The following is an 11,341-nucleotide window of genomic DNA, read 5'->3' on the forward strand; positions in this document are numbered from 1 at the left end:
CGAAGTACTTCTCTCAGAATAATTCTTTCTGAAGATTTTACGGGAGGATTATCTGTCGTTGCTGAACATCTTCTAATTGGTTAGTTTTTTCTCTTGGGGTCCTCAAATCGGTCACCCTCCCACCGGCGCCATTGGACAGGACATCCCCTGCACGGCCTCTATTTGACACCATTGCCCAGTGCCGATTTGCCGCACCGTCTCACTCCTCCCCAACATCGCTGCTGGTTGAAGTCGTCCCGAGCTCATTGATTTGATTGTGTGCACTCTTGATTATATGTTGTTGGTTGGGTATAATCGATATAATCTTATATTGATCTTATATTGATATATTATCCTTTTATTGATATATAAAATGCTAGCTCTACGATGGCAGGCTGGCAGCATGTGCGTACATACTTGCATGTATACAGTACTTGTTTTATAGTGGGCCAGGCACATGCATGGCCTAGACCGCGTTCGTTGACGGGAAAGTTGATGGAATCGAGGCGTGAGACGGTAGCATTGACTTGTTCAAAGTTCAAACGCACATGATCATTCAACCCCGAGTTCCAATTTACCATTCCAGCAGTCAACCTACCACGCTTGCGCGTGCCAGCCGACCCAACCCAGGCTGGGCGCTTGCTTTGCTTCTGTATATAAAGGGAGGGGCCGTCAGCAAGCCAACCCACCCCCCGTGAAGCATCGTCCATCTTCTCTCCCTGCGTCGCACTTCATTGCATTCCAGCCTCCATCTCTAACCGCAACCCATGGCCGCCATGAAAACCATCGCCCTCCTTGCCGTGGTCTCGACCGCCGTCCTGGGCACTGCGTCAGCGGCGACCCACCGCGTCGGCGAGCCGGGCGGCGCGTGGGACCTCACCACCGACTACGGCGTCTGGGCGTCCTCCAACAAGTTCCACCCGGGCGACGAGCTCATCTTCAGGCACCAGCCAGGGGCGCACAACGTGCTCGAGGTCAGCAAGGCCGACTACGACTCCTGCAATGCCACCAGCCCCATCACCACCTTGGGTGCCGGCTTTTTCACCTACGTCGCCCTCCCCGCCGTCGGCACCCGCTACTTCATCTGTGGTATCCCTGGCCACTGCACCACCACCGGCACCGGCGGCATGAAGCTCAAGATCGACGTCGTGCCAGGTTCCCCCTCGTCATCGCCCGCCCCGGCCATGCCGCCGCCCTCCTCCGCCGCGGCCTCTGCCAGGGCCACAATAGGATTTGGCCTTGTCGTCCTACTGGCGGCCGGTCTCATGGCTTGAAATACATGCATTCTTCATTAGCTGATGATGCCTGGTGGATTCAACCGATGTAAAGACTGTAGCCTGTAGGTTTCCCTCCTAAAGAAAACAAAAAAAAAGTTGAGTTGCCGCAGACACATACCAGCTTATACTATATTGTTAACTGGTTATTATTGTTGAATACATACATATAATGTTTTTTAGAGCGGGACTTATAGCTACTTGCATTGTATCTTCAAATTGGTTGCTATCTCACCCAACCAAATGGACGCTTGTGGCATTCTACCTTGCTTGTGGGTGAACAGCACAGCAGATCATACTTCAAATCAAGGCTATACGTCTAACTTGGCACCAGTAGTAGTGACTGTATGTACTATAGTTTGACAACGAGCATGACCTCTTCTCTAGAGATGATAATTCGCAATAAAGCATGTCAATGCGCAGATTGTCCATTTGCTACGTTCCCTCTAATGCATTTACATCAGAAGGTGACAACTAATGGACAGCCATATAACTAGCCAATTTCTCTTCTCAAGTAATAATAGAGAGAATTAGGAACCTATACAACTACACAGCGGTAATGAACCCAAAAGAAGAAGAAAAACACTAAATGGCAGATAAAGAATACATTGTTGTTCAAAACTTGAAGCCATCCAGTGTTGCCTCAGCAAGAACTTACACCGCAGTGGTGAACATGTACTGTAAAGGATGAGCTTGTAACTATCAATCCAATTGTATTTCTTGCAACTGTCCATGCCGCCCATTCATATCATTTGTGATTATATGGATTCTGTCTTTCTTTGGCGACTCCGCCTTGTCATTTCCTCTGGGTGATTCTACTGTCCATTCACCATCCGGTTTTTGTGTTTCTCCATGTTTCTCATCATCTATGCTGGGTGCTTCTTCCCTTTGCTCATGAGCGTCTGTAAGCTTGGCATCTGTGCAGTCACTAGCATTGTTCTGCTTTCCCTGAAAAGAAGAGATCTTGGCAGGTCAGTGCATAACCTGGTAAATGTCTCGGTACAACCTGAGTTGCACGGAATGGAGGATTTCCTCAGAATTTTAACTAATTTGCATTGCTTCCATTTGAAAATATCACGGTGGTTCTGTGGTTCAGAACTTGAGATGATAGAATTTAATGCTGACATGCGTAGCTTTTATCTCAAGTACAGGGAGTATCTCCATTGTTGAGTTGCAAACTAAAATAGTCTACTGGACTGGCAAGCTGGGCCCTTTAAAGTTTAAGCTAGTCAAAACTGGCACGGCCGTATATCAGGCGCCTCATCTATTGGTCAGAGTAAGTTACCTTGTTCTTATCCCGCCAGCTCAGTGAAAACGGTCCAAGTAAGTTTATTCTTCTGGACTGAGACTCCTGGAATGAATCATCTTGTGCAGATGCTCTACAGGGGAATAACAAGCCTATCAAATATCAACATTGGAACACTATGACAGGAAATTTAAGTAGTACTACTGTTCTTTTAGAACAGAAGTTAATTAACTCAGATTTATTATCATAGTAGTACACCTAGGGATGCAAGCAACGCGCCAGAACCACCCACATCATGTGTTCCAGTGGCTGGCTTAGTATTATTGCCTTTTGATGTCACTGCTATAATTTACACTGCTAATATGGAAGTGGGGAATCAAACTTCTACAACAGAGCTGCCAGAATTGCACATTAGGAGCCTTAAATAGTACTAGCACCAAAGATGTTCAGAACTTCAGATAGTATCAAAAATAAGATATGTAAATCAATATCGATGTGTTGCCAGGTATAAGCAACAGGCCGCTTGGTACTACAAACATTTGAAGATGCAAGACTGAGATACCTTGGAGAAGGCAAAGGGGAAAGTGCTTTCTGCTGGCTAGATTGGTATTGCAGTGTGGCCTCCAACATTGTTTCTGCCATTACAGCTCTGTTCTCCATTTGAGCAAGTGATGCCATAGCTTCCTCATACTTCTCCTGCACAAGTGTTGTCACCCTGATGAGTACTAAATGAGGAGTATAGCAAGCATAGAGCTGACCTCATTGCATATCAATTCTGACAAATATTTATTCTGACTGGTAGCAAAATAATATGAAGAAGAGACTGGAGTTCGATTCTTCATTAATACAAACATTGCTAGTTAAAACAATAAAATAACGGCATATATTCTGAGAACACAAGATATGGTATGTTGTGATATTCAACTATGTGCAAGTTAAATGTGTGACCTGGGCAATACATTCCATAATTACAAGAAATTATGTATGCCTGAGCCATCATGGTCACTTTCCTCTCAGAATCCGTAGTGTACACGTACCCAAATCCAATACAGTGATTCGACTTAGGATGTAGCAAATCTACTAGCTATGATTGTTTCCCCAACAGGCAAAGTTTTTTATCTGTTTTTTGTAACTGATCAAAACCTTTGCCTGTTGGGGAAACAATCATAGCTGGGAAGAATAGGGGAGCCTGCTCGAGATGCCCTTTAGACATCTTTTGAGCGAATATTGCAACTATTTTGAACAAGTGTGTGTTTCTTTTGTTGATACATATGCCAAAATCTCTAATAACATGATTGTCCATATTATTTACCAGACGCTGATGCTACACGCATGCCTGGGATTTCAGTTAGTTGACTTAGTTCTGAACAAAACAAGTGATGCATAAGAAAACCAGAGATGATCTGCACAGGCAATAGATGAAGTTGGCTAATTAACCTGCAGCACATTAGCAGCGTATCTCTGAGCAGCAGCATCCTGCTCTGCAGAGATGCGTGCTTCTTCTGCAAATTTCAGTTCTTGTTCCACACGCATCACCAGCTTCAATATGATTCCTTGTTAGTGAATATGTCATAGTAAAAACTAGATAAGAGATACATTTGTGAAGCGATAACAAACTGTACCTGAAACATTGCTTGCTCCTGTTCCTGCTTGTCTGATAGGGCCTGCTTTAGTTCAGATAATTCGTGTTCCAATTGCTCAGCCTAAACAGAAGAGTTGTTATATGGAAGATTACTTTTCCAACCATATGTCAGTCATCGAATGAACTATGATAGAGTGGCAGAGACTATAATTTGGTGAATGGTCATTACAAAATTGAAGTGCCTATGCAATAGAAAGCTTGCAGAATTTCTATTTGGGTGAAATGGTTATTTAGCTGTGCATTTATTTCAGAAAATAGAAATACAAGCTAAACATACAAAACTATGAAAAGGCTAATTCTGTGGCATAGCTGCATAGGCAACAATACTGAGCTACAAAGTTAAATATTACTGTGTCATCTGATTATTGACATAATGGCAGGTATATCTGGCTATACCTTTGCACTTAATTGGCGTCTATTATCTTGCTTTACCATTTCCATCAATGCTGTCTCTAGCTCATCAGCTCTGAATAGCAGAAAAAAAAAATTAAGAAGGAACACTTAGACTGAAGCATAGTGTGGTTAAGTTTCAACTAGTTATGATGTAAGATTTCTGGGATTCCAAGTCACAGCGGAAAATTGGACCATCAAACAGCATAAGAAACCAGGAATACTTACTTGGAACAATTGTAACTATTTTAAAAGTGGAGTGATCATACAAAATTGATCCTTCCAGCACACTAGAACAAACTACACTCGTGAAACGTGGCAACTAGATCAGACATACCTAAGAACGATTGTTTCAGCAACCTGTGACAAAAATCAATCATGAAAATGCAGAAAATGTACCTGAGAACAGCTGATCTTCTCTCCTCTAGCAATCGGCATAACTCAAACTTCAGCCAGGTGACCTGCAGTAGTACAATTAACACAAATTAGTGTATTACAGCAACCACTTGAGTTATTGAGCTACTACTAGGGGTAGAAATAAAAATAGCGGGATCACAGGTTGCAACGACTTGAATACGGTATTAATGATTGGACTATGATTGAGATGGCTACCTGGTCCTTCGGATCCGGCAACGAATCAATCTCAGAATTGACTGTCAGGGCACCATACATATCATCGACGTCTCCAGAATCACCCTCTTGGTCGACATCTCCGTCTGCAACATCACTCATTTGGTCTGCAGAATCATTTATTGACACCAGCTGTTCAGGCTCACGTTTGAAATTATAGAGCTTTGATGCAAGTCCGCTCTCCTTGCAGACACCTAGACCTTTTGCCCTTTCTTCCATGGATAACATAACAGATGGCCGGTGTTTGTTCCTCAGATCTTGCAATCCTGTTTCATTTACAGACTGATATCCCATGCGAGCTGTCAGGACAAGCTGGCTGCTGTCAAAAGTGGACCCAGCTAAAGACTGCAAAAGGGTAACTGCGTCACCAGCATCTTTTGTAGTCACAAGTGCAGGGCCTGCAATTAGCGCAAGAAGTCAAACGTCAGTCTCAATCCAATTCATGAGATGGATTTTTTATGACATAATATCATTCCCTTTTTGGGGAAGTACGACAAATCAAAACTGTGCTTTGTACCGTAAAACTCCAGGAGTGCAAGGGCTGTCCGGAATAGCATCACACGATTCCCATCAAACAGAAGCACATCCCATACACGGAGGACTGAAATGTTCAAACAGAAAAAGCAATATAAATTTGTATCATTTTTTCAACATCAAAACAGAGCAAATGCATGAGACTTTTACACTGGACAAGTACGGTGCTTACACAACAATAAAGAATAAACATAACTGATTATTAGAAACCAAAATATTATTGTTCGCATGTGACAGCCATTAAGATCAGAGAAACATGGTTATGGCCATCTTCACACTTTCTCGGGAGGGCGAGGGCTCGCTTCACCAACTTCTCCCGGACCTACTCCTTATGAAGATCACATGGATCTAAGCTCCATCACATAGATGTTGTGATCAATAGAATCGTTACACCAGATTAGTGCTGTTCACATGTTCACTAAAAGTGATGTTGGTTTGGGCTTGCTCATGGGACATCAATGTGCTTCGTTGAGGCAACCTCATAGAGTTAGCTAAGGTAAACTACTAGAAAATGTACTTCTAGAAGCAGCAACTGTTGAAAAAACATAGGCGAACACTAACCACTTTCCCACGGAAGTACATTGGTGAAAATGGATAGGAACCATGGTCCAGTAACCCATGCAACTTCAACACCAAGGTAGTCCAAGTGATTTGCTGCATTGAGAAGCATGTCAAGCCATGAAGTTTTGGGGGTTTTGCAGTTATTTACTAAATGAGGCCCATCGCACAAATAATGCATTATATTTGTAGTAAGTTGCTAACCTAATTTCGGGAATTTCTCACGGACTAGCTCCTCTAAAACAAGCTGATCCACCTGAATGGATACCAAACATTAATTTTGCATAAGCAGTGATCAAACTTGGAATCAAGCACTGGCATATGCAAGCATTGAAAAGGATAGTAACTGCCAACATCACAGTACCTGGGACTCAATCATTTCTTCAGAAAAGTACCCATCAAAGTAGTCATCAATAATTCCTGCCAATGTCCTGTTATACCATAAAGAGATTTAATATACTATTAAAATGAGCTATTTTGAGATCATAGGGTTTGCAACCCCAAACCCAGATAACAGTAGAACAAATTGTCATGGTGGGTGTACCAAAATGCGTTCTCTTCTGGCATCAATAGAAGTAAGAGACCAGCAAAGAAGTTCATTGCCTACAGTATTCAACAGAAAAATCGTTGCTATGAGAAAAGTTAAAAAATGTCCAGGCATAAAAAATTGTCTACCATATCATAGTAACAGCAGAATATTGATCAAGCCTTCTACAGTCACGTGTATTATTTATTCGAACCATTTACTAGTAGGTTTTGGGTCCAGTAGTAGGGTATCTGACTTTGAGTACAACAAGTTTACATCAAATGTTGTTCAGAGAAACAAATAACATCCAGCAACATAGAGGTAATATGTGGGGTGGCATTAATGGAGATACACTTACCTGACAGTAACCAACTGTTGGATTGTGTCTAGCATAAGCCAGAAGCAAGCGTCTCAAGGCATTTCTTCCAACATCATCCAAAGCAGGATGCCCTGGAAAAGTTCTGGGCAAGTCCTATAAGTGCCCAAATGTGTCAAATTGGCCTCTATTAGCATTCCCGGATGCAAATTGTTAATAAAAAGGACAATACTTTTCCATGGCAATGTCTACCTTCTCTATTTGCCCTTTACACTTTTCTTCGGCAGAAAATGCTGACAATACTTCAGGTCTTTCATCAACTCCTTCTGAGGCCAAAGAATCTGAACATCCGCCATCTTCTAATTCACCTTCAGAAGCAAGCAGACTACCATAATACCCTTCTACTCTGCGAGCTCCAACACCAACAAAAGCTTGCCACAGCTGTTATCACAAAAGCAAGGGGCTACTGAATGAGCCGTGCAAATAGATTAGCAAAATAATGGAAAAGCTATAGGAAACAGGCTGCACCTCTCCTCTCAAAGCCATCGGCAGTCCACCATGGACAAGACACTCCAACTCTTCCTTCAAAGAATAAGTTTCTTCTTGATTGGTGTTGCCAATTTCAGCATTCACATCACCTGACTGCACTTCTTGGCTAGGGTCAACCTTATCTGCGTCATAGAACTCGTCATCTGAGTCCGCTGACACCTTGCTCTCTTCAACTGTCACAAGATGGGTGGATTCCTTTGACTGCAGCCTGCCAGCAGATAAATACTTCTTCTCAACACGCAGACCCATCACGTGCTCGATGTTGCCCAGGGATGACCGAATTGGCTCCCATGATTCAACCTTACGTGTCCCTTGTGCACTCCTCTCATGCAACAATTCAGAACTTCCATTCTCAGAATTCTCCTCAACTACAGATTTGACTTTGTCCGCGGACAGTGCAACCTTCGCATCATGTCCAGACGACTCAGACCGCCTCTCAAGGAAGTTCTTCCATCTATCGGATCTCTCCTCCTCCTCCTCCTGCAAGTACAACACCCATCAGTACCAGGCAATATATACATGCAATAATTCAGGCGTGCATATTATACCTTATAGATGCCTGCGTACTCCTTGTAACGCTGCAAGTGTTGGGGGCGCACAGCGAAGCCATAGGCATCCCTGATTCAATCACACAACATCAGGAATGAAGTACTGGCACTATTTAGAAAGAAAAATAATAAATACGCATAATAATACTTAAAACTTGAAGGTTCTATACTTGTATCCTCTCCCAGATACAAAGCACCCAGACAAAAATTGCTAGAAAATAATCATACTCGGCAAAATATGACCATGCCGCAACTCAATTGCGCTTCCAAATATTTTTACGAATCCTAAATGTGTTGCAACACTTCATTTGAAGCCCAGATCTTATCGAAAGGCAAACGTCACTAAATTCAGCAATTCACCCAATGCCCCGAGCCAATCTACACGCAGCACAAAACCTAGCCTCCAAGATGGGTATGGGATCCAGAGACACCCAACGCTCTGCGACTCGGTAAACACTGAAACGGTCGGTCCAGGCATTACCCAATTTCGCACGGCATTACCCGCAAAACTTAGCAAACGGCGCGCCGAGATCCCCGGCGCGGGAAGCACGTGGAATCGAAGCCGGCGGAGCGGAAATCTCGCAACGGAACAGAGGAGAGGAGCGAGACGAGGCGAGATCCTCGGCCACCTAACGCCCACGCACACGCCAAAATTCGGGCGGGGCAAACCCGGGCGCGCGCGCGCGCGCGGGCGTCGAAACCGAGCGAGCGCCCCCCGGAAGTCCCGAGGAGTTGCTTCCGCGACGGCGGACGGGCGGAGGGGGGAGCGGGAGGGGCACGAACCGCTTGTGCTCGAAGGCGATGAACGGGAGGCTCTTGGGCTTCATCTCCTCCGCCTCCTGGCGCTGCAACGGCGTGAGGCGGCGGCGAGGGGGAGCGGAGTGGAGCGGGAGTAACGCAGTGGCGGTGGCTTTGTTGATCTGGTCCCCTCCTCTCCCCGGCTCGGTGCGCGGCGCGGCGCGGAGCGGGCGGAAAGGGACGAGATGCAACGGGACTGGAGTGCGAAACGGGGGCGACGGAACTGGACTGGACTGGGGAATGACCGGCCTCGTGGTTGGCGCCGCGCGTTCTTTTTTCCGGGTTGGCACGGGGAAACGGAGGTTGGTTGGCTCCGTTCCATGAGACTTGTGTCCGCCGCGACCGCGACCGCGGGCGAGGCCGAGATCCCGATCCTCCGTGCGCGGGGGGAGCGGTGTCAGTGTCACGTCGTGTTGGCCGGCTCTCCAATCAGGTTCTGGTGCGGCGGTGCGGCGGGGTTGAATTCTTGATCTGATTCGGCACCGCCGCATCTTTTCTGAGGGGGATTGACGGCGGTCGACAGCGAGTAAACAACCCCACCGACTATGGGCCTGTTTGGTGGTGATGGTGGATTTTTGGATCCTGAGGTTCTGAAAATTCAAAACCCCGATTTTTGAAGTTTTTAAAAAAATTGTGAAAATAATACGCATGTATATGGTGGTGTATACTTCGTCTCTGTACATTTCCATGATGAAATACATTTTGACGTGGTCTACACACAAAAAACATAATCATGAACTTTTATACTCCTAGTTAACTAGGTATGTGCATGTGTGGCCAAATATATGTTGATGCCTTTCGAAGCACTTTCACGTCTGAACCGAAGTCGTCTTTGCCCAAGACCCTCGGAGATCTACCTATAGTGCGGTCAAAGTTTTCTGTCATTGCTTAAATTGATAAAATAGGTATATCCGGTGATTGATCTACTTTATTGGGTTAATAAAGAGAGCTGCCTTGAGGTGATTGGGTGGTACTTTCAGGTACTTTCTTGTTGAAATTCTTCTGACCGTTAATCTGAGAAAATCACTGTACAATATGGAAGTTAGTTTAATGGGGGTATTACAATAATTGCTCTTTCGTCCCTTCCATTTCACATGAACAACACACATTCGTCATGTCTAGGATCCCATTTCATTCCAAGCCTCCAACCACTGTAATGGAGCTCCTCGCTTAGTCGCCTCAGTGTTGACGGTGTAATGTATCGGGGGTGGCCATTGGCCGAGAGGCCCGTCAATAGGTCGACCTCGGAGCCCGGGAAGTCTGACAACAGACAGGGGCTCTTTATTCGACAGGAAGCCCGACTTTCGGATAAACACCATCTTAGCGCGCAAGCCAAGGCCCTCTCGACTGACTTGGAGGGGAGGTAAGTTCTTGTAAACCCTACCTCTCGCCCCCCTTTATAAGGCAATGCTAGGGGTAGGTCAAGGGGTATCTGATTCATAGTCGATACCTTGATAGTCATTAGCACATCTCATCTATAACCCCCTCACACGAGGTGTTTGCACCATCAGTCTAAAACAAAGAGGAGTAGGATGTTACTTCGACCATGAGGGTATGAACCTGGGTAAAACCCTTGTGAGTGATCCCCTCTGGTACATCTGGTCACGCTCTCGACATTGGTTGTTTTTGGTACAGTCAGTTGGCGCGCCGGTCAAGGCTTGCGCCAGCCAGAGACCAAACTCAGATCGGATCTCCAAGCCACCCAAACGAGTTCGTGCCAGAGGTCGGATTCTATAGATCGAGTTGTTGGGGAACGTAGTAATAACTCAAAATTTTCCTACGTGTCACCAAGATCAATCTAGGAGATACTAGCAACGAGAGAGAGGGAGTGCATCTTCATACCCTTGAAGATCGCTAAGCGGAAGCGTTACAAGAATGCGGTTGATGGAGTCGTACTCGCGGCGATTCAAATCGCGGAAGATCCGATCTAGCGCCGAACGGATGGCGCTCCGTGTTCAACACACGTACAGCCCGAGGACGTCTCCTCCTTCTTGATCCATCAAGGGGAGAGTAGAAGTTGAGGGAGAACTCCAGCAGCACGACGGCGTGGTCGCGATGGAGCTCGTGGTTCTTCGGCAGAGCTTCGCTAAGCACTACGGAGGAGGAGGAGGAGTTGGAGGAGGAAAGGGCTGCGCAGGGGAAGGGGAGGCGCCCTAGGGTTTCCCCTAGGGTGCGGCGGCCAAGGCAGATTGGATCTCCCTAGGGAAACCCTAGGGAGACTCGCCCCCAAGCCAAGCTAGGTGGAGGCGCCCCACCTCCCCAAGCAACATGGGAAAGGGTGTGGGGGCGCACAGCCCCTTAGTGGGCTGGTTTGCCCCCTCCCCTTGGCCCATGAGGCCCTGCAACACTTG

General features: G+C 45.9%; 2 protein-coding genes across 2 annotated transcripts; one reads left to right on the forward strand and one right to left on the reverse strand.

Moving 5' to 3' along the window:
- The first annotated feature begins 677 nt into the window (after window positions 1–677).
- Window positions 678–1,435, forward strand: LOC123182305 (mavicyanin). Its single transcript, XM_044594829.1, has one exon. It carries the CDS (start codon window positions 747–749, stop codon window positions 1,251–1,253), a length of 507 nt encoding a protein of 168 aa, XP_044450764.1. The 5' UTR covers window positions 678–746; the 3' UTR covers window positions 1,254–1,435.
- A 300-nt stretch (window positions 1,436–1,735) lies between these two features.
- LOC123182304 (uncharacterized) lies at window positions 1,736–9,496 on the reverse strand. The gene is made up of 18 exons (XM_044594828.1): window positions 8,976–9,496; window positions 8,193–8,262; window positions 7,624–8,124; window positions 7,348–7,536; window positions 7,138–7,251; window positions 6,798–6,856; window positions 6,618–6,684; window positions 6,458–6,509; window positions 6,257–6,349; window positions 5,679–5,762; window positions 5,144–5,559; window positions 4,931–4,992; window positions 4,538–4,607; window positions 4,122–4,202; window positions 3,937–4,038; window positions 3,062–3,195; window positions 2,539–2,632; window positions 1,736–2,201 (listed from the first exon to the last, which is right to left on the reverse strand). The coding sequence occupies exons 1-18, from the start codon at window positions 9,479–9,481 to the stop codon at window positions 1,956–1,958; spliced, it is 2,940 nt and encodes a 979-aa protein (XP_044450763.1). The 5' UTR covers window positions 9,482–9,496; the 3' UTR covers window positions 1,736–1,955.
- Window positions 9,497–11,341: the final 1,845 nt, after the last annotated feature.

This window comes from Triticum aestivum, chromosome 1D, assembly GCF_018294505.1.
Source record: "Triticum aestivum cultivar Chinese Spring chromosome 1D, IWGSC CS RefSeq v2.1, whole genome shotgun sequence".
Classification (NCBI taxonomy): Eukaryota; Viridiplantae; Streptophyta; class Magnoliopsida; order Poales; family Poaceae; genus Triticum; species Triticum aestivum.